At 47.4% G+C, this 23,877-nt stretch overlaps 1 protein-coding gene across 1 annotated transcript; it reads right to left on the bottom strand.

Moving 5' to 3' along the window:
• Window positions 1–12,573: 12,573 nt before the first annotated feature.
• On the bottom strand, window positions 12,574–15,638 carry LOC149352564 (uncharacterized). Its single transcript, XM_089577202.1, has 3 exons — window positions 15,194–15,638; window positions 13,446–13,938; window positions 12,574–12,711 (listed from the first exon to the last, which is right to left on the bottom strand). Exons 1-2 carry the CDS (start codon window positions 15,203–15,205, stop codon window positions 13,462–13,464), a joined length of 489 nt encoding a protein of 162 aa, XP_089433328.1. The 5' UTR covers window positions 15,206–15,638; the 3' UTR covers window positions 12,574–12,711; window positions 13,446–13,461.
• Between the last annotated feature and the right edge of the window lie 8,239 nt (window positions 15,639–23,877).

Below are 23,877 nucleotides of genomic sequence, written 5' to 3'. Positions count from 1 at the left end.
TACTCCTCGAGGAGAGATGCCAGACGATCCGGGGCTCTAAAAGTAAAGTCCACGGTGGGGTGTGGTTTCTTTGGAAAGGGATTATGTATTCGCCTTAAGTGGCAGTGGGCTGTTTTAACCATTTCAAAGCAACAAGTCCTAAGCCGTAACGCTCGCGTATTGAGTTCGCGTATTGACAGATCGGCTAGTTTTTATCACGTCACGGCTTGTAGTCATCGTCATCTTTCTGCATGACACACAACCAAGAGTTATTTATCGTAAGGCCTTACAGCGTTTCGCAGTCTCTCGAGAGGCGAGCTGCTGATTCGTGACATCGGATAAAATGATGCCCAGATATGGTTCCTGTCAGCTCTTTGTCTTCAAGTTGCTGCTTCAAAAAGAGAGACCACGTCAGTGGTACAGCAACCAAATGCGGGTCCACGGCAAAGTTTCCAGTAAAAGAATGACATACTAAACCATGGTGATACCACGATACATTCAGTTTCAACGCTGTTTTTACCGACGCCACAAAAGGTATACAGAAAAGATCCGATCCGTAGAAACGACAGCACAGAACCCGGTTGCAGGCGAGATTAAACAATAAACTAAAATTCCGCTTATTGCGCAACAGTTGGTAGGTGTAAAATAAGAAAAGGTGGCAGGAAGTGCAGTTCCCAGAGGGGAATCGGGCCGCGCCCTCGTACCTTGTACCAGCAAGACCGGCGACCAACGCCTACGTTAAGCCTGGCCTGGAACTGTCCTCTGCCACAGATGTTTCGTGCTCACCGCACACAACGACAGCGCGGCCGCACAGTCGGCTCAGCGCGCCCGGCAGCTGAAATTTGCATGCCGTACGCGCACCATGATCGATACGACTTGGCCCTTCCCAGCGTAAGAAGTCCAGCCGCCGCCCGACAACCTGCCAGGAGCAGTCACAGCAGCTCTGCTCGCCCGGTAACCTAACTACTCCCTCCTTTCTTTTTTTTTTCTCTCTCTGAGTGAATTGGAACGAGAGAATCTGAACAGAGCGTTGCGCACTTCCTTTGCAAAGCGCTATAAGCCGCCCAAACCGCCCGGATTCGAAGCCGGAAAGAGTCGCAGGACCAGAGCAGTCAGCATGGCGAGCGGAGTGAACATTTTTCAGCCTCGCCTGACATTTCCCCTTCGGCGCCAGTGGCCGTCGAAGCATCGAGACGCAGTCTTCCGGGTTCTTCGCGTGCTCTCAAAGAGCGCACTGGGCCGTTGGACGCACGCGCTCGATGACAGCGCGCTGCGTGCCCACGACACTCATGCTCGAGGCTCAACAATTTATCGCGGCTTTATCGAAGACCCAGTTAATACCGTGGACGACATTTCCCCCTCAGTGAGCATCGTTGCTCGCATAGCGAGATCTGTCCCATCGGCGGCGCTCTTTCGATTGCCTGAACAGCGCTCTGCGCTGCTGCGTTAACCTTTCGCTTCGTTTCACGAGGCCACCAACGATGCCTACTGTCACTGGTAATCGGGCAGAGCACTTTTATTTTGCTTTCTTTTTGAAGCCCTTTCTAACATATGTCACTGGTAATCCAACTCGTTTATGACGCGCTGTTGGAGGAGTGATAGGAACATGGCTGGAGCTGCGCGGTCTATGCTTTGAAAATACATTTCTCCCTTTCTTTTTTGTTTTCCACGCTTTCCAAACGATAGCATTAAAAAAAACAGAATGCGTCAATTTATTTCTATGCCGTTCAACCTTGAAAACTGCCTTCTTTCACCTCTCAAGTTGAATATAAAAAAAAATTGCATGAAGTTAATCAGCAAAACGTTTCATGTTGAATACAATGTGTTACACGCAGATTAACGACGATGCTTTTAATACGTTTACTGGGGGTAATGCTCGTCACAAGAAAGGATGTTCTTTTGCTGTTGAGCCCGCTTCTTTGCTGATTACGTAGTAGATAGAAGCCGTAAAAATAAAAAAAAAATACAATAAATAATGGGCACTCACAAGCGCCCTCAAATACTACTATACTGAAACGCGGCCCTGCAAATACTATATGATGGTGGTCATGGTATGCACGAAGCCAATTCTGATAGTAGATGCTGTGGAGATGACAATGGTGGAAATTTGGGCGAGATGGTATCGATGATTCATAACAAAAGAAGCGCGAAAACAAGACGATAGACGAAGAAACAACAAACACTACGGGCGCTCGCAGTGTGTGTTCTGTCTTCGTTCATCTTCTTGTTTTCGCACTCCATTTGTCGTCGTTGTGGAGATGATTTGCAAGATGTTAAGCACGGAATACCTTATCCACCGAACCGCGTCATCCCATACATTCGGTTTAAATTTCACCATTGAGCTTCCTGAAAATTTTTGGTTTGCAGTTTTTACATTTTTAATGACCCGGACCACCTCTGTACATGCCTAGGTCTAAGCTGGAACTTCTTCCCTTTGATTCATGCCACTCGAAGATAGTTGGGAGGGGGATTGCGTCTTGATGTTTTAGGCCTACACTGTTCGCATAAGTAGCTATACATGACACAGAAATTTGATTACCCTGATCGTTTCTTATTTAACTTTATCACTAAATATCCAGCGGATGCGCGTTTCCTTCGATTATTTTCACAAGAGGCTAACGCGAGCAATATAATTGTACAAAAAATTCAGCCACTGTTGACCAAGTCCTTTTCATCTGGAACAGAGCGTAACATAAAACTTGAATTCGCTACCGTGCCTTTCGTACTGCATCACACTACAAGATATCATCCCCATCTTCGACGTTTCTCGAAGCGATGCGTACGACGAAGTCATTTAGCGCGGTTGGCCTCGTCGCGCACTGCGCAGTGCTTAATTTACGAGTCCACTTTATCTCATAAGCAACGCTAGCGCCGCTGCTGCTGCGAGGCGTCTTTATGTAGTCCACTGCCTGATCGCCGATCAGTGCCCTGATAGCACATATCGCTCGAGTCCAACCTGCTCCACAGCCTGCGATGGAAAAAGCTTAGGGAAATTATGCCACTGGACTGCATCGCTTTTCCTCCGGGAATAATGGATGAAGATGGGGTGCCAGAATCGTTTACAGCGTCGTAAAAAAGCGGAGGCTGGGAATAAAGAGATCACAGGCCTGCTTGGAAGCATTATGAAACAAGGAAGTGTCCTCGAGGGGAGGAAGAGAAGGAGCACTGGCTACCGTTCGCGGAGCTTCCTGACACGACTTAAAAATGACTCAACGCCGCATTGCATTTGCTCTGGCCCCTATTTCCAAAAATAAAAACTTACCGTTCCTCTGGAGGGCGCATATGTGACTCGATCTCCGCCAAGCGGTAGCAAAAAATAAATTACTCATTTCTCTCCCCCTGTATCTTTTCGACCCAGCCTTCTTGGTGTCTTACTGAATCAATGCATCGCTCGGGTCAGCTGAACTGAAACCTGCATTGAAATAAGTACGCCGAACTTGCGGGACCAAACTTCCTTCAAGTACGGTAGGCACATTCGGTTCACTTTTTATTGGCATATTTCGCTGCGAACCGTTAATACTGTACGCAGCTTTAGCGCATTTATCTCCAGTTCAGCGCAATAAAGAAACACCAATATTTATGTGTAGTAACTTCGTCTTATGCACCTTCTTTACTACAAGCCTATATCTTAATTTGTGATCGAGTACAAAACAAACGCTTTTCGGGATTCTGGCACGTAAATTTCGTCACAATAAGCGCCCGCTGCGTCTATTAAAGGACAGAAAACTTCCGCGTACTCCCTCCGCTCGCATCATAAAACTAAACCTGTTGCTACCGGAGATTAGAACGACTTCCGTCCAATTCACTGCTCATTTCACATGGGTTTCATTATGAAATTCATTGCTGACTAGTGTAAGGGACGTCCCATCAAACAATTTTAATTTGGCTTACACTCATTTCGACTGAAGTCACGTTTATTATGTTTTTGTGTTTGCCTATGTTTACTGTCTGTTTACTCTTTATTATGTTTACTACGAAAAATGTACGCTCCCTTTTGCTTTTCCATTGCTGCTTTAATCACCTAGTTTCGATACGCAACGTTTAAGGTTAATTATGTGTCTGGCCTCTTTTCTGTGTACTTTAAAATTTCATATTCTGAGCTTGCAAAATATAACGATTCTTTTCATTCGATTCCGCGCCATTGTTATTGTCCACCCCGCTGACCATCTGATCCCGGCGATAACGGAGGCTTGGTGCCTTTTGAACGATTCAAGAAGAGCGAAAAGGTTATAGAATTGGAATAAAATGCTGATATTATATCGGCCATAATTTTAGCCCATAGTGTACTGTGAAGCACCCTTTCTTGAAATGAGCTATGTAGTCATGGTGCTCAGTAATCATGGTGCTCGTCTGCTAACCCGAAAGACGCGGGTTCTATCCCTGCCGTGGCGGTCGCATTTCGATGGAGGCGGAATGTTCGTGTCATAGAGTTTCTTACTATTACCTAGAGGGAAAGCTGGCGGCGCTGCATTTCAGCCACCATGGACGCCCAAAGCATCATGGGGCGGTGAGCTACTTGTTGCGGAACAGTTGTATTTTTTTGGGAACACGGAGTGGCTTTACTAAGATGTTTCATTCCGAAAACGTAGTTCGTGTGTGCGCAGACGACTTTCGCGCGAGCGCAGTGTGCAAAAGCCATAGTAGTGAAAACTCGACGACACACGACGCCAATAAAAGGTTTTACTCTTCCGAAATGCCATTAAAAAACCTCTTAAAGTATCTAAACAACAACATTTTTTTTGAAAACATATTTACTTTTAAAAGTGCGCCTGTTAAGTACGAAATATTAGTTTTTTTAGTGTTCATCACTTGGCCAATAGGAAAGCTAGTCATCTCTTATTTTAGGCAAACTTTGCACTTAAATGCTTTTCTGCTCGTTTGTTGCAATCATTAGACAAGATATTGAATGTTAGGACGTTTGTAGTTATCAAACAGCTTTATTCTTTTATTATTTTTTGGCCAAAAGTTGCAGTTCCGCAACAAGTAGCTCACCGCCCCATGATGCTTTGAGCGCCCATGGTGGCTGAGGTGGTCACGTGGGGTCTCCATGCAAACTCCCATAGACGGCTTGCCAGCTTTCCCTCTAGGTAATAGTAAGAAACTCTATGGTTCGTGTAGTGCTCGATGTCAGTGCACGTTAAAAATTCCATGCGGTCAAAATTATTTGCAGCCTTCCACTATTGCGTCTCTCATAAGCTGAATCGCTTTGGGACGTTGAACACTATAAACCAACCAACCTGCGTGCACCTCGACTCCGAACCAGAAAAACCCCAACCGCATGTTCCACTGCTACGTGTGGTGTCTCTTCGTAAATTACAGTATATCATATAAGTTTCGTCAACATTTACTGCGCAGAGCTGAGTCTTTCAATCAGCAAAGCCTTCACGCAGCGCGAATATGTGTTCCGTTTTTCTGCTCCCGGCCAAACACTTTTTTGTTGCATTGGGGCAAATGTAAACGGCGTCTTTCAAGTTATACATTTCACGGTCTCAGTGAAGGCGCAGTAGAAAAAAAGAAAAGAGCCACTTTGGGCCGTGGGACAAAGCTCAGCCAACTTCTTCGAAATATCTACTGTAAACGTTAAACTTATTACTGCGAAATCACTATTCCAATGGGTAAACCCCGAGTAAGATCTAGGGATATTTGTATTTGCGATGTTCGTTAGTTTTTGCCAAGTGAAAAAAATAACCGCGACTGCGATTCGAACCCGCGTCCGCGCGAACAAATCAGTTTCGCTGGCCACTGCGAGATAGCACTAGGCTATCGCCACAGCAGAGCAAGCCTCGAGTTAAATTGCAACACATTCTCGCGCTGTGCATAGCACATCGTCTTCAGAACGGAATAGGCTTGGGCAGGTTGGTAATTCATTGTAACACAGTAATGATAGCGCGGGAAGAACGCAGGACATAGACGGGACAAGCGCTAACTTTCAACTCAGCGGATTTATTGCAGACCAGGAGCATATATACACAACTGATACAGCCTATAGAAAGATGAAAAGACATAACAAAATGCCGCATGCCGTCATGCCATGAAATCCAGCTCTTCCCTTCATAATGCCACAGAAGGCCTGCTGACGCATTGTTCTCCTGCCCGTGCTCTCTCACACGCTTCCTTGATTTCTCTAGTCAAGTCGTTATGGTGCCGTTATGGTGCTTGTCTTGTCTCGTCTTTTTCTTGCGTTCTTCCCGCGCTATGATTACTGTACTACTATCAAAATAAGCTTCGCGCTTTGAGCCACGTGACGGAGAGATGTGCGCTGCATGCGTTGGCGTGCACACCGTTGTGGCAGAAACACGGCACTGGAGCGGAGGCCGCCGGCCTACGTTGGATAAATTGGCCCTGACTATGAAAATGTTGAAGTCGCGCATAATTGACTTCCTCAATCGCGCTTCCAGGTACGGGGCGGCGGTGTCCACCAGCAAAAAACTGCTTTCGCACAATAATTCGTGCTTAGCAATGCTAAACCGCCAGTCATTTTTATGCAAATTTTCAAATCATGAAGTTATACCTGCATAATTCAATTACCAATAAACGATGTGAGACAGGCATATTCAGCGTCATGCCACAAATAAAGTAATGAACTCAGCGACTTAATGTCTGTGGCCACGTGTTCTTCAGTGTTGACATCTTCGACCCAGAGTTTGCGTGTACACTACCTTGTAAACGGCGTTGTGCACTCAACTATCTCTGTGCGCGGGAAGTGTGGGAAATATATTAGCTCCTTCTCCAAAACATGGCACTGCTGTATAGCTATTACTTCCCGCAGATAGTCGCAGCCCGCATTCTCAGAGCGGTTCGTGCTCCGAAACGTTCCGTGACTGGCCGGAAGCCTTGACTGGATTTCGTATTGTCGTGGCATCGGCTATGACCATTCTTCCAGTGATCACTTTTGGGAATGCAGGCGCTGTTTAGTTTCTTCTGAAGCAAAATCTTCGCTACGTGACCTCGTGCTTCGATCGCCGGGTGCCTAGTTTTGACCTTCAGCTTAGTTAGAGGTCGAACCATGAAAAAGAGAAAAAGAAATTCAACCAATATCCATGACTGGGAGTCGAACTCGCGGCTGTGCGAACAGATCTGCCCGCTCAGCGAGACCACTAGGCTAGCGTCGCTTTTTTTTCTTCCTTTCCCCTTCTTTCAGGGTATTTATTCTGCATGGCAGCCAACACGCCTCTTGTCAAACTGCACCACACTCTCGCGCTGTGCATTCGAGTGCGTCGTCTTCATCATCTTACATCTGCTCCGTCCCGCGGCACTGCCTGCTCACCGTCGTCTTCAACGTAGCACAAATCCGTGCTTTCGCTCCGATTCGAATGTAATGAACATTCTCTGTAGATTTTTTTTTTTTTACATTGACGTCGACTGTATCTTCCACAACGTAGAACACATTTCAGGTACGAAAAATATCGGCCGTGACGCGATGTCCGCCGAAATCATACTGTGACGAGACGATTTGTTCGTGATTGCAGAAACGTCAGCAAGTATTCGCTCCCATTAGCCTACTCATCCAGAGATGCAATGTGGCGACATGGTTCGAGAGATTGTGGGACGTTTTGCGAAACCCTGCGCTCAGTGTGAACATCGCTCCAATTTGCGTGTTTTTCAGCTCTTGGCGTACGGCTGCTGAGCAAGACTCCGGCCGCGGCCGCGGCGGCCGCGTTTCGATGGAGGCTGGAGACGCCCCTATGCTGTGAGTTGTAAGTGCACGTTAAGAAGGCGCAGGTAGTCAAAATCAGTCCGGAACCCTCCACTACGACTCATCTTTCCTTCTTTCAATCCTTCCATCAAGGCGCTGCAGAGAAATGAGACAGTTACCGCGCCTTTCCTTTTCTCGTAGCCAATTTTTTGTTGTTGACGTTTTGCTATAGGTGGCGTTGAGTGTGCTCGGCTCCACAGCGTCTACTCCGTTTGAAGAAGCGCTATCCTGAGTCTTTCTCGGCATTTTGGTTTGCGTGTCTTTTTGCGCTGTTTTTCTTCAAAAAGCTATGCACCACCTTGCGCATCTGCACGTTTCGTTAAATCAAGAATGGAATGGGCGGCACGAACTTTCACCCAACTGCAAAGCGCGCGATAATAGAGCGACGGAAACTGAAAAACAAAACAATACCTGGTGCGCGGGGTGATAAACGCTGTCATGCATTGTCATAAATCATTCGACTGCAAGCACATCGAACGAATTGTAAATAATTCCGCTAGGTACTTTTTTATCCCCTCATTCCCTTCCCCTGTGCAGGGTAGCCAACCAGAAATCTTTCTGGTTAACATCCCTGCCTTTCCCCCTCTCTGTATCTCTCTCTCTCTCCACTAGGTAAGACGATGCATAAGCGCCCAGGCATACAACCTGGGCGGTTATGCGTCCGTCCATCATATTACAAAAAATTGCTGAGGCTCAGCTTGGCTAAGCCTGGGGAATGCGAAGCATATTAGTGGCTAGGCTTGGTAATACATGGCTTTCCTTGGTTGAATACTTGGTCATTTTAATACAACCACTAGAAGCCTTCGTCGTGGGGGAAGACAACGGCATGGCTACAGCGGAACGCCGACTAACCCCGAGACGCGCGTTGGGTGAGCGCCTGGATTGCCACGGAAGACGCGTCTGCCTGCCCGGTGGAGCGAGCGTTTCACCTACACCGAGTGTGAACGCGCGTTCGAAATGCGCGGGAATGCGCGGGTGTGACGGCTAGGGGTCCCACGGAGACGGCGCGAGGTGGAGGCCGGCTCTCTCATCCGATGTCACGTGGTGTGACGTCACGGTGTCACGTGGTGTGACGTCAAGGTGTCACGTGGGGGTCCCACGGTGACGGCGTGAGTGATAGCTCTAGCAATATGCTTCGCATAAAACTCCGGTATTTGCGAACCGGTGAGTGCTGGCGGGAGAAGAGCACGTGAATGCATATTGACTTCAGTGAATTGCCTTGTGCCGCTCGTAGTGTGAACGCGAGCGGTAAGAGGGGGTGGATTTAGTTTCATCGCACGTACCGCCGCAAACAAATATTGCAACGATCACATGTAGATTCATTGCGGTCACGCACCTTGCTCATTTTAAACGAAATATACAGCGCGAACAGAGACGACGTACATACGTGCACTTCCTCTTCGTCCGTCGTATATGTTAGCGCTGTATATTTCTTTCAAAATGAACGTGACCCAACTAGCACAACTTGCCATCCTACTAAGGGTCTTAAGGTTGTCTCCTGAATGTTCATTTAACGAACGGGGTGTCTCCATCGTGTATAAGCTGTGCAGCCTAAATTGTCGCAGTCGCCATGGCCAAGCCGACAGCGAAAGCGTTCTAAACCTTAGCTGTTCGGTCGCACTCATCAGATTTGAGTTCTTGCAAAGTGTCACATTTACCCTGAAGGCGATTGGCGACAAAAAATACATACGTGAATCGTGAACTGGTCAATCACCAATACTGAACATTCGCGACGCCGAAGCATGCATGGTCGCCTGCTCTCAGTATATTGCTGTAGGCGTGGATGGCTTAGAACACATGCGAACGAGTTCGACACGGGGCGAACCCCTATGCAAAAAACCTAGACTTTGCAGGAATGCAGCGAGCGGATAGCTCTACCAGAGAGCACACGCTGCTCCGTCAGCAGCCCAAGATGGCGTCAGTGGTAGGCGGCAGTCAAATAAAGCGAACCTGGCGGCGCCCACCTATCGAAACCCGTAAACGTGTTTCTAAGCAGGCTGTACCACTTTGTCCTCCCCCTCCCCCTGCCCTCAGGTATGTGAATTAGAATTGATTCGATTACTGCTGGTACCACTGTCTCTCGGCACCGCATTTTTTCTTTTACGTCTCTTCAATGGCTTGAATTTCATAATGAGAAAATGAGTAGCCAGCTTCAGGGAGGGAGGGTATCTTCTCGTGACTCATGAGTGCATTCAAGGGATCCGTCATCGGTCTCCAAAGGTAAGACAATGCGCGGGGGAACTAACGCAAGGCGTGAAAATTACAAAACGCATTTGAGCGTGCCTTCTTTCGCAGTCTTCATATTGCATGAATTTAAGGCCCTTCGTTTTCGGGTTGTATTTTTTGGAAATTTCGGGAGGTAAAAATTGCGTAGTATTTTTTGTTTTTCAAATTCGGGCGCAAACTGTGTTGTTCAGCAAAAAATTTCACATTGCGTACTTTTTCGGGCCACTTTCTCAGCCCGAGAATTTACTATGGGCGCTCGTTTTCTTTCAGGACATAAAATAAAGCTGAGATGTAGGCATAGTCAGGAAGCATGCCTTGCTTGGCTTCTTTTGCGTCACCTCGGGGACACATCGCATCAGTACGGAAAAATAAATGCTGTTCTGCACTGCTCTGTTTTGTACTTCTCGGTTCTGTGTCGTCATTTTTGCTGATTATTTAAAAAAATGGAAACTGTGGGTTGCACTAAACACGCTTGAGCAAGACAGGTATTTCTTTTTTTCATTAGTATTACAATTACTTTGTCGCGCGCATTGCCATCACTTTCGCGTCCGCGCGAGATCTACCTGCTTCGCGTTGTATATAGTACACCCTGAGCAGCGCCTCCTTGAGTACAGCGCCCGCAGCGGTGGCGGTCTGACTGACCGCCTGATCATCTCCTGTTCCCTTTACCAAATGGGGCAATAGCGTAGCGCCGCCTCGCGTCCACGACGCCAAACTATCCTCTGACAGACGCTATTTCCTGTTTTAGAGAGTTCTGGCATTTTCTATCCGCGGAAATATTTTCAACAATTATGAAAACTATCTATTCATAAATAACAATGCAAAATAACCAAGCTTACGGGATGGGGTAACAGGCTCTCGCCACCACACGGTACCTTAGTGAAACAAATGTACAGTCGCAGTACTGGGGTGCCGCGGTGGCTCAGTGTTTATGGTGTTCGGCTGCTGACCTGAAAGACACGGGTTCGATCCCGACGGCTGCGGCCGCATTTCGGTGGAGGAGAAATGCTAGAGGCCCGTGTGCTGTGCGATGTCAGTGCACGTTAAAGCACCCCAGGTGGTCGGAATTATCCGGGGGCTGTTGAACCGTTAAACCTCATAAAACCTAAACAATCGCAATACTTCGGGAACGGGCGCCACGCTTTGGGAACTGTACTAGGATGCACTTTCCTGAGTGTTCACTAATTGAGCGGCAAGCAGTGACAAAAATGCGCTATGTTTTGAGAGCACACTGGCCTTATGGGACAGGGTTAGAGACAGTTTTCATTTTACTGAGTGACAGGGGCGGTGTAATTAACGACAGGATTAAGTATAATCCTGCGTGCAATTAAACCCAACCAACCACAATACCGCCACCACCTGTCCTGTCCGCCTTTGTGCGCTGCGAAAACGCATTCAACATCACAGCGATTGTTTTAAACGCACAGCAAGCACCCTTGGAGAAATTTTTTCTTTTTTTCTCTCGACCTCTTTAACAGCTTTATGGCAAAGTGTAGTTAGAGCTTGATACATTGACGCCAATATGACGTCTGGCCGTTATACCCTGTTTTGGCTATCGCTTCTAAAACTACTTTCCGAACTTATCCTTTAATTAGCGGTGGCATGAATAACAACTAAGCGTTAAAAGTGCTTTAACACCTTTCGTTAACTGAAAAAACTCGGTCTGGAATAAGTAAAAGTTATCCGTTAATTTTCGTGCGGTGTCTTCAGCTTTATACACTGTAAGAGTACGTTCTCTAGAAAATGCATTTTCGGGCAGCAAACAGGCTTCACCCGATTTCACAATATTTGGTCGGGGTGCAAGGTAACGGTAAAGCCGGATTTTGCCCGACAACGAAGGGCCCTATTTGTGATTCGGTAGGTGGCAGTTAGAATCAAAATCTTCCACGAGAAGGCAGCTGTATGGATTAATGGTATCCCACGATACTCAAATTCAGATCGCATTCGTGCTTCGAGTTATCATTTCGGTCTGTCTCTGCAATCTGCGACTAGACATAGTTGGCTTGTTCCATAAAGTGACGGCCTTGCTCTTAAGACTGCTGTTTGGATTTCTGTCATCTCTCCATGTCATCATGCCCAAAGATGAATGTTAAATACTCACATTTATTCGACAGTGTTCTGACACTCATGGCGTACAGTCCGCATTCACGATATCTTCAGAGGTCCTATGCCCTCCGAGCCGGCTGCGCGTCTTCTTGACACCTCTGTAGACTATCTCAGGCTACAATCCAGAGACTCTTGACGTTTATTTTACTTGCCGTTTGCATTACTGAAGCGTATGCAGAAGCGATGCAGAAACTTGTCACTATCCTTGTGTGCGCGTTTGTGCCTGTAATAACACTTAAAGGTGCAGAAACCTTAGCGATTAGTTGGGGCTCCCCAAAAGGTATTTGCAAAACCGCAAAAAGCGTTTAATTCAAAGTGGAGCGAATAACGCATGCATATATGCGGGACCACTTGACTTCAGTTGAATTTTTGTGCTTAAAAGATATAGTGTTGTGAATATCTGCTACATTTGTGCAGCGGCCCATTATCTTTCGCGTTTATACAAAAACTGCGAATGTTGAGTGTCATATTTCGTCTTGTTCAACTAAGGAGAACGCGCAAATAAGCATAGAATCTTGGCGTGATTTCAGGAATTCAGGTGAGGGGAAACGATCTCCCCAGATGATTTTTATTTACACCTGCCGAAAATACAGTTTGCATTGCTTCTGTCTTCCATTTGACTCGGATGACGGGCGGAAGGCACTGAAGCTCTCACACACGAGACGACGCTGCAGAACCTTCACCGCGCGCCTCTTCACTCTCAACTGGAATGAAAATGATTTCACATTTACGTACTCAGAGGGAGCGATGCAAAAAACATCTACGTGTCTGTTCAGAGATGCGCTCCGAAATGCTAGTCTAGTGCATGTAAGGATATAAACCTTCACCTTTGTCCCACAAACCAAAACTAGAAGTCTGAAGTTATGTACTATCGTAGGATATTTCATATGGCTGCAAATAGACAGCGATAACAACGCCAAGAACTGTGCGTATGATTCACTGTTCTCTAACCTGAGGCGGTAATGCGCGGTGGAAACCATGCGTTTAAGCAAGCACTGTTCACTCCTCCTCCGATAAAGCTAAAGAGACTAAAAGCGCAGCAAATTATACTCATAGGTTTAAGTTTGATTTACACCTTTTTTCCAGCTCCTCTGCCAAACTGGTGTATTTATGCTCATGTATTTCTGACAGGAGGTCCCCTAGACAGTTTTACTTTGGGACCTCCTACTGTATTAGCTTTTTATGAACTTTTGATTAATTTGTATTTCGTTTTAATAAACCTATACCTAAACCATGCAGCCCTAATAGTACAGCTGATGGAGTGGTTTGTTGATAAATTGTCATATTTTACAATTTTCCTCAGTAGCCCTAGGTTATGTGTATGCAGCTAGCAGCTACGTCCTCTTCCAGGAGAACTGCACCTTCCTGTCTCATAACAGTTTTTTTTTTTTCAGAACTCAGCTGCTAATTAAAGGTGAATATACCGGTGGTATCGTACCTAGATGTAAAGCCGCTTATTTGTGGTATCCACCCTTGACAAGCAGCACCTTGCCGCCGTAGCCTCCACCGAGTCCGGCACCACCCAGGCCACCCCCTCCGAGCAGGACGCCTCCTCCGAGACCTCCAGCACCGAGGCCGCCGAGGCCGCCGAGGCCATAGCCTCCTCCGACGCCTCCAAGGCCGGAGTGGGCTACAATGGCGCCTCCGCCGTGCACCTTGGACACGTGGTGCACCGTGTTGACGAGGAACGAGGGTCCGGCCACGGCCTTGCTAAAGCCGGGGCCTCCGCCGCCCAGGAGCACGACGCTGCTGCCGACGCCCACTCCGGCACCGCCGCCCAGGCCCGCTCCCCCGAGGCCCAGGCCGCCGAGGCCGAGACCGCCGCCGAGGCCGAGACCGCCGCCGAGACCGCCGCCGAGTCCTCCGTACCCACCACCCAGGACGCCACACACAGCACTGCCCACCAGGGCGCTCAGGACAACGGTGAATACCTGCGACCGTGCGCGCCGCATCACTCACTGATCAGCCGCCGAGCATTATTCAAGTCAGTACGTCTCCCTTCATCGTCTTTCACATCTCTTCCCCAGCGCCTCCGTTCTCCCTCACACCCCATCATCGCCTGCCCCATCGCCCACCTTCCCAGGGGGAAAAAGGAAGAGATCTGTCACTTTAGGGAGAGCCTTGAGGGAGCCATTGTCGCCATTTGTCTAAGGTGTAGCTAGCTGTGCGTAACCAGGTAAGGAGTGAGCTTCTGATGTATTTGCTTCCCATAATGGTATGTGTCCCAAGTTAGGCTTAGTAATTAGAAGAGAAAAAGAGGTGTGCATCCAAAAAGTTGCGCAGGCTAAATTCCAACAGTTCGGTATAAAAAAGCAGCAGGACTTGTCCCCGCTTTGATTTTTCTACTAGAACCCTGTTCACGGAATGGGCCAAGGATCACGATCATTTAAATAAGCCTATCCACAAAGTCTACCAATGACTGGGCACAAAAGCTCAACGTTTTGTTGACTACTTGAGCAATGAGTATGACCGATTACGTGATTGCAAGGCATTCATTTTCTGAGGAGAAGTTACTCGCTTTTCGTCACGTATAGCAGCGCATTTTAACAAGCTCGAAGCATAACGAAAGCCCATTTCCCAGAAATGCTACTGGCGGGTCATATGAAAGGAATTTTTGCAATATTTTCTTTGAGGCTAGTTGGCTCACGGTTCTGTACTTCTTTGTGGTGTCCCGTGCGTTGCGCTGAAAAACAATCCGTCATATGAAAATATTACGTTCCTCTATTTTATCCGCATGCGTGTAGATTTATAGTCGCCAATCACATTTTATATGGCCTCTAGGAAATGCCGGAGGAATGAGACGGAGGCTTTTATGGTACTCATTTGATGTTTAGTTCCAAAGGCTTGCAAAATTTAACTTGAGGAGCGGCCTCTTTCTCGGCCTTCAACGCAAAGGATACCGTCATCTCTTTGGACCCTTACATGATCACGGGTAAGTCGCTGTACCCAAGGCGCACGCATTCACCAATACAGACATTCAAACGCGCCAGGAAGCCGAAGAGAGGCAGTGCGTGAGGCGCGCCCACTTCCGCTCTCCAGTCTCCTGTGGACGCTGCACATTCAGACGTCGGAAATCCTGTTCGCAGGGGAGGCGCGGCGATTAAGTCAAAAGTATCGGCCAGATGACAGCGTAATATCCCAGAGCTACGGGGAACGGGAGCCGTACGTTCGCATGAGAAGCCTTACCAGGGCGTTCATGGCTGCTGGTTGGTTGTTGCTGGCACAAGCAAGCCTAGGAAGGTCTGTGTCTTCCAGGTGCCAGCGAACAGTCTTATATACTTGTACCCCTGCGTCTTCTGGCTACGTCAGCGCTCGAGGTGTGAGGCCGGCGCAGCTCCAGCGCTATCGCGCCACTTCCGACCATCCCGTCTTCCTGCACACACGCACACACGACGCGCGAGGAGCAGAAAGCCACCCGCTGAGACCCTCCAGAGCTTCCTCACGCTACGACGGTGCACGCTCACGCACGCGACACACGAACTCTGCTTATCGAAACCTAATATTCTAGTCCCTCTAGGCCCTCGAGAAAGTGTAACAGCGAAAAGGCGGCGGCCACCGCAAAGCCGCCGTCACAATATCGAAAAGCTCCGGGTGCTGTGTCCTGCATCGGAAGCGCGCGCGCTCGCCTTCGTTTTCGCGCTTTCGCCGCCAACTGGGTGTTATTTCTCTCGGAGGGTTTTTTTTTTTTTTCCTCCAGTCACGTGCTCTCACGCAGCAGCGTCTTGGGTCGCAAACATGGTCCGCTATCGCGGGCGCGCATCTCTCCCCTCTCGCGGCGTCTGCCCTGGCCCGGCCAATTGAAAACCGAGCCCGCGGCGGCGGCGCCCACTGCCACGCGCGCCACATGCTGGAACGAGAATGATGAGTCCACGCTCGCGATTGTGGTTGATGTGTATTCTCATCGTGGCTTCGTGGATACGGCTCGAGGAAGAATTCCGCCTGTGCGAGCCGCCCGGTTCCGGCGGCCCACATCGCTCAGCTGAGCGGCTGCGCCGTGCGAACAGCCGCGGATCCGCGAACAGGGCTCGGCGGGCACCGCTGCTTAATTCGCACCGACGGCGCGCAGCTGGCGCCGATGTTCATGTCGCGCATTGCTATCGGCCACCCTCGCCCGAGCCGCTGATGAGATTCGGGAGGAAAACAAAAAATGCTACCTCCCCCCTCTCCCCTCGCCTCCCTCATCTCTCTGAAGAAGGAGGAACGTATCAAGCTGCAGAAATACAGAAACGGTTCCTTCCTTAAATGCTTTTTTTTTTACAGACGACACGCGCAGGAGCGTAAGCCTGCACTTTCATTGATTTGACACTATAGTTCTAGGATGTGTTCAGCACGCAGTGGAAAAAAGCGAAAGAAGAGTGGCGGGCAGTCTTCAGCCGGATAATTCCACGGACTGGCCCATCGAAGACGCTTTGTGAGTCCTGTGGAAGCATTTCTTGAGGAAAATGTTTATGAAGCGCCAAAGCACGATGACAACTTGAAAGCAGCAGAGAAAAAAATTGGAGCTGACAGGAGCCGGTTGCGCATAATCGAAGATAAAGATATCAATGTCAACAGCAAAGTTTGTTAATAATTTTGGTGGCGCAGAAGTTTGATTCTGGATACTGTAATACCAGAGCGCCTTTCCTAGAAACAGTAGCACCGCATAATTGAAGAACCCTATAGCGGCTGAAGACGAAGTAATTACAAATAATTAAGAAGGGAAAGGTAAGAGGTGAGCTGCTTGCGAGTATGGATGGTCTAATAGATGACGAGCTGCCAGATTTTCTTTATTGGGCAACAACTCCCGCGCTCAAAGTACATCGAAATTCCTTTTTGCGAGAGGCCCAAGGACATCAATTTAAATGCAGCAAAATAAAGATCAGCGCAAGAGTACAAGGAAAGTGAACACACAAGCAAACGCTGAAAGGCGAGCTCTGCAAGTTGCGTCGAAAGTAAAGCTGACAAAGTAGAGTACTGAAAAACACAGAAACGAAAAGAGGCCGATCAACTAGAAATGCTAAGACAGGTTAGTTTATTTTTTAATTTGAACGGGGTCTGAGTGCATGGTGGTTCAACTAGCTCACCTTAGAACTCTGAAACTTCGCCTGTCAAAACCCAGCTATTACGTGCTGTATAAATTTCTGGTGTGTAAAGTCTTCCTCTCATAACTTTCAAAAAACTTGTCCATAAACTTTCAACTTCCGCTACTGCACACCGCCTCGTGACATTGTTTGGTTTGTTTTTCACCCTTCCTTCACCCCCAAAGATTGCATAACGAGAGAAAAATTTTCCATGTCTGGATTCAGAGATGGAGAGTCCTACAAAGGGTTGCCCTTCCAAAACGGCAGTGCACAATGAAAGAGTATGTGCCGTTTGCTTACCTTGCAGTAATATACCTGGGGAACATGCTCGTCACCGTGTGTACAGACAACCATTTGCTATGATTTGCAACGTCTTTATGTAAGAAAAAACCTCCTTTCTCTCGGTTCTTTAGAAAGCTCAGGCCAGTTGTGAGATACTAACCCGTTTAAGCATACACTGCATTGTTCCACATTCCTGTAATTTTGGTGTGCGCATGAAAAAGCATTGCATCTCCCACAGGTTCGTATAGTTTTTATCTGCTACACGGGCGATAGCCAGCACAATGCTTACGTCTAGGACAATTTTTCGAGAGTTGCCAATGGGCACTTTAAGCTCGGAAAGGGGTGTACCGTGAGGTATGCCTTAAGGAAATGTTCTCTGTCCAAAACTTCTTATCGAGTAAATGGATGGTCTTCCCACAGCATGGAATCGCAGGTCAGTCCGCGTGTATCAGCGAGCTTACCTTAGAACTCTGAAACTTCGGCTGTCAAAACCCAGCTCTTACTTGCTGTATATTTCTTGCGTAATTGTTCCTGTCCTCCACGACATTTGCATTTGGTGTACTGGCTACCAATCTAACGACTGGCGTTGATAGCTCGGTAGACCCCTATTATGGTGCAAGATTGTCTTCGAAGCTGCCACCGAGGCGGCCTTACAAAAACTTAGGTTTTTTTTTTTACCCGGTTCACCTGTGGTAATCCTGACAGATTCCAAATCTACATTTCAAAAGTCAAGACACGGCTTCCCCTCTGAAAGGTAGTGCCTTAGTCCACTGCACTTGCTGCAGCAACTGCACAGCAGGAAATTTTCTAATTTTCAGTACGTTTTCTGTGGGTACCTTCGGATGTAAGCGTCCTGGGAAACAAGGTGGGTCACAGCGTCGCCAATAAAGCGCTGTCTGCTGAACCATCAAGAAAACTCTGTCGAGATACTAAGTGCATTATTTTTCTAAGATACAACGATAATCCATTTCAGGTTCCTACGGTGTCCGCCCAAGAAACCCTGTGTTAAAGAGGGCTGAAGGCACTCTACTGCACCGCATTCGCACGGGTCCTGGTCGTACTCAAGCCTAGATGTATACGACAGGTCTGGCATCACCTACGCTGCGTCCTTCAAGTGGCGTTTGCGATTATTTATGCCATTTTCTTATGCGCTACACAGATAACAACACCAAGAAGCGAGTCCCGCGCTTCTCTAAAGAAGGCAAGGGTGCCCCACATTTCTATGCAAGACCCCCGTTTACCTACGTGAGGACCGGCCATTTAGGAGAGAGGTTTCCCGTCTTGTCCTAAAATTTCTTCAGGGCCCTGAACTGGACTAACTTCAAATGGTGACAGTGGCAGGAAACACTTGCGGTTGCTTGTACGCGTGGTGACAGAGGTTTGATAGGTGACAGAACTGTGCCCCATGCTCTCGTCTTTATTTATTATACAAGAGTCACTACGATGGAGCAACTGCTGGCAGATTAACGCAACGTTAATCCCGCCTGTAGCTCACAACAACCTCAGCCAATGAAACATGGGTGATGGCTGCTCTGCGCTCTCGGCGCCCTCAGTCCTTGGCCGCTTTGGTTGCTTTTCGACGAGCGTCGAATTTAGCTGGTGGGCAGCTGCTGGAACCTAGCTGCTTGATCGGCGCGGAGCAGGGACGTCTCCACTGCGAAAGCGTACTATGGGCTGCGACACCATGGACCCAAGCACAAGTAGCTCGGATCTAGAAAGCACCCGTAGTAACACTGCTGCCCGCTAGAAGAGAGCGTTATCAACGCAGAATTGCCGGGGTAAACTCGCATTTATGGTACCCAGACCTCAAGTGAGAACTCGGACACTCTGGCAGGAGGGCACGCTTAGTGTTGCGAGAAGGAATAGCAGGTTCTGATTAAATAAAGGCCACCGTAAATTACACGCTACGCTCTCTCTCCCACTGCACTTTTCTCTCTCCACTCTTTCACTTTCCTCATCGCTTCCCTCACGACGAAGCTTAGGTGTCTATTCAAATACTCCACAGTGTCGTCCCTTTCCTCACAGCCTCCTCCTCCTTGAGCGACATGGAGCCGTTCTTTCGGCTCGTCTAACTCAGCACACGGTTCGCAATCTGAGTTCACGGTACTGTACAGCACACAGGCTTGCAGGCAACGTAGTGCCTAGTTTTCTTCGTGAGTAGCCCAGACTGTAGTCGGACGAAACTCAAGAGTGAAGCGGCAGATGCCCCTCAAAGAAGGCGCTCCAGCCAATGGCGTCTATCGATTGTCATGACGTCGAAGTTAATCCCCTTTCACGGAGGCGCTCGCCATTCACCTGCGATGTCACGCTAAGGGATTAACCGCGATGTCATGACAAGCAATCGACGCCGTTGACTGGAGCGCCTCCTTTGAGGGGCGTTTGCAGCTTCTTTCTTGAGTTGTATCCGATTATAGACACTAAACGTTTACAGACTACAGTATTCAAGCTAACGACGTTTAGTGTTGCGTACAGGACGTCCGAGCGGCAAGCGAAGATATAACGTCTCACCGTAGCAGCACCATCACTTTTCAATATTTGCCGGCTTATCTGGGTTTCTGGCTGCAAACATATCCAATATTTTTGCTGCTGATTCAATGATCTTTTACGCGTATGTCAAACATTCTCATAGAAAGAAATTTTGAAAATTGAAAAATTGTAAGATAGTGTGGGGAAATATTGAAGGAAATGGTCCATTATTCTGATATGTAGCAAAATCTTTCTTTTAAAGCGTTTCCATCGATCGCATCGAACAGTTAAGACTCTCATAGAAAACCAATGGGGAAAGCTGTGACAATAACAAATGCGGTTTACGGGGGTTTAACGTCCTAAAACGACTCAATCTATGAGGGACGCCGTAGTGAAGGTCTCCGGAAATTTCGACCACCTGGGGTTTTTCAGCGTGCACTGACATCGCACAGTACACGGGCCTCTAGAATTTCACCTCCATCGAAATTCGACCGCCGCGGCCGTAGACGCACCCGCGTCTTTCGGGTCAGCAGCAGAGCGCCATTACCACTGGGCCACCGCGGCGGGTTATAACAAATACGTTGCCGAGGTGATCTGCGGATATATTTATTCTTATAGTAAAATCTTCCATTATATGAAAAACATTGCGTTCCTAAACGGTTTTCCCTTCAATAATGCTTTTGTCCAGAATTGTTTGGTACGATACGCTTCGGGGTAGCTTTAGAAAGCTTTTCATGAAAAGCAGGGCTCAGCCAGTGAAAAAGTACTACACCTATAAGCTACTTGTACTCTGTCCGAACACGCCAGCGCGCTGTGCGACGTCAGTGAACGTTAAATAACCACAGGTGGTCGAAATTAATCCAGGACGCTCCACTACCGCATCCCTCATTGCCAATATGCAGACTCTGGACGTTAAACCCCACATACAATGCCATACTTACTGTTTTGAATGCAAGCTCATGTCTATTTTGGAGGGTGAGCATCTTCAGGCAAAATTAATTCTTCAACAGGTGATCACGAACGTTCACGCCGCGTGTAAAGGAATGTTAAACGGAAGCGTTATACCATAGCAGGACTATTTGTATCTGTTCACATCCCCAGCCTAAAAACAAGTGCACATGATGATTATATTTGAGCATGTGCACTCGGCATATGAGTCTTATGTGTTTGCAAGAGGTCAACTCCTGCATGTTTACCGTGAGACAGGCACCTAAAGGAGTGTGCTGTAGAGGTCTGTGATGTGAACGCAGGGGACGCTTTATCCATCCACAAAGCATCATAATCTGCCTTAACATACAAAACTTTCATGGTAGAGCAAACGAATATGCGCTCAAATAGAGAACTGCTGGCACAGCTACCGAACTTACAACTGAAAAAAAAAAACTGATTTTTTACATTCTGTCCAGCCATGAGTGAGCTCGCTGCCAGTCTCGCCTAGGCACATATTATCGAAAGCGCCAAATTCTTCACAGCTTTGTCCCCTTTTTTTTTAGTCGATTCTTCTGATCAGCCCTCTCCCCTTTATAGTATTGTTAGACCATTGCCTCTTAAATTTTATCGCTCTTAGAACCTCCTCCACATTGTCTTGTTACCTCTTCCTAGGTCGTCCTCTGTGTCTCTTACCACAAACTTCAAGCTTCAACATCTTGTTTCCAATGTGTTCGTCGTCCCTCGTCATTACTTTATCAAACTATCGCGGCCTTGCTTACTGATTTTTTCTTTCAGCATCCGCGGTAGCGACCGCCCTTCGTGTGTGGTCGTTTGAGACTATCCTTTCTTGTCACTCCACACACACATCACCGAAACCTCATTTCTGCTGCTTCCATCGTTTGCGCGCTGGCCACCTTTACGGCTATCGCTTCGGTTTCATGCAGCACTGCTAGCCTCACCACTGCTCTGTCGATTTGGCCATTCAACTTTTGCTTTTGCTTTTTCTAATCTATATTAATGATTTACCTGCCTGTGTAACATCTAGAGTGCGCCTTTTCGCTGATGACTGCGTAATTTACCGTAACATTACTACAGACAGTGACCGCCAATCCCTACAATCTGACCTGAACGCAGTAAGCTCTTGGTGCTCATCATGGTTAATGACATTAAACGTTTCTAAAACTAAACTAATATCTTTCACTCGCCGTACAGCTCGTATTCCAACCACTTATATTCTAAATGGCAATACTGTGGAACTAACATCAACATACAAGTACCTTGGGGTGCACCTTCAGTTTGAGCTAACATGGCATCACCATATCGACTTCACCCTAGCATCTGCTAACCGCTTACTTGGTTCTCTTAAACGTAAGCTCAGATACGCCCCTATACACGTTAAAAAACTTGCTTATATAACTCTAATACGCCCTAAAATCAAATATGCTGCGGCCATTTGGGACCCTATTCAAGCCTACGTTATCACTAACATTGAATCCTTGGAAAACCGTGCTGTTCGTTACATATTTTCAGACTACTCACCCTTCACAAGCGTTTCAGCATTAAAAAAACGTGCCGAACTGGAAGATTTGTCATATCGCCGTAAACTTGCTCGCTTAACCCTTTTCCATAAGCTTTATCACCACCCATCCCTTCGCAGTGATTTGTTTCAGTCACCTGATGCTCTCTTTCCACGCCGTGATCATTCTTCCAAAGTTAAACGCGTAAACTGTAATTCATCGTCTTATGCCAATTCATTCATTCCCCTTACTATCACTGAATGGAATAGTTTGCCATCAGTCATCGCCACAGAAATTGACAATAAACAATTCCAAGACCTTCTTCGCTGTGACGGAAATGTGTAAAAGTTTGCTGTTTTTGTTAGTGTTCATTTTTTCTTTGTGTGATGCCTTATGTTTTAATTAACGTTTTTTGTTACACTTCGTTGTTAAAATATATCGCGATTACTTATGATTGTACCCCCCCCCCCCCCTATGTAATACCTTCTTCTGGAGGGCCTTTAGGGGTAAATAGAATAAATAAATAAATAAATAAACTTGACAGGGACCTTCTTACCACAGGTACACCTGAAACAGCCTTCCATTTTTCATCCTCCTTGGATTCTACGGGGGACTCCCCTTGCCGTTGCTCCCTCTTCATTAAGTGTTGTGCCAAGGCACTTGAAATGTATTGTTCTCTTGGCTGCAGTCATATTTTGCCTTAGTGATCCAAACGAAACATCTACAGCTCATACGCTTCTTAAGGTTGACACCAACTTCGACAGCATTATTCCTTGGCAGCTGGTTACGGTGCACTACTACGACGACACAGTTTAGCCCGGGTAAAGTTCCACATGCAACTTCTGAGCAAAAAAGGGGTCACGAAGCAGCAGAGGGCACGGCAGGCATTTCACAACCGCAATGGTCAGTTGTTATACAATAGCAGAAAGATGGAGAACCTTTATTTGACATCATGGTACATTATGTCAGGACCAACAGCTGAAAAAATGGGGCTTGACAAGGCCCATGTTCCCTATGAATGCAGACTGCATGCGAGTATGTTTTTGCAGGCTAGTTGGTGCCTAAGCATTCTGGGTTTTTTTTGCGCAAAAGACACGACACAAAAGAAACGAGGTAGACAGGAAAAGCGCTTACTAACAACTCAGGTGTTTATTGACGGAACATTTGCTTAAATACAGCAGCTGCTCTTATCAAACACGAAGAGGGAAAGAAGAGACTTCGCATACATATATATCAGATCAGCACAGATCCCATCATCGCACGAGTGAATGCATGTTTTGAGCTCTAATTTTGCGCTAGATAACTGATTTCTTTTTTTGAGAGCAAAATTGAAGGATTGCTGACGCACGAGTTACCCGATTTTCCTATCTCATTAGCCTCAATTATCTCTCTTCCAAGTTGTGTCTTGCACCGGCGCAGTACTGACGTTTTTTCGAGCGCGGGAATGCAGTTGCGGCAATTCCGAATATGGTCAATCATTTTGCTACCTGACTTGTTCTTGACATCTCTTGCGTGCTCCCTCAGCCTTTCATTAAGGCACCTGCCAGTTTGGCCAATGTACTGCTTACCACAGGCAAGTGGTATCGAGTACACAACGCTCTTTTTACAGGCCACG

Source organism: Amblyomma mixtum, chromosome 3 (genome assembly GCF_055824585.1).
Source record: "Amblyomma mixtum isolate Tamu chromosome 3, ASM5582458v1, whole genome shotgun sequence".
NCBI classification, from domain to species: Eukaryota; Metazoa; Arthropoda; class Arachnida; order Ixodida; family Ixodidae; genus Amblyomma; species Amblyomma mixtum.
This window is presented reverse-complemented; position numbering and strand designations above follow the sequence as displayed.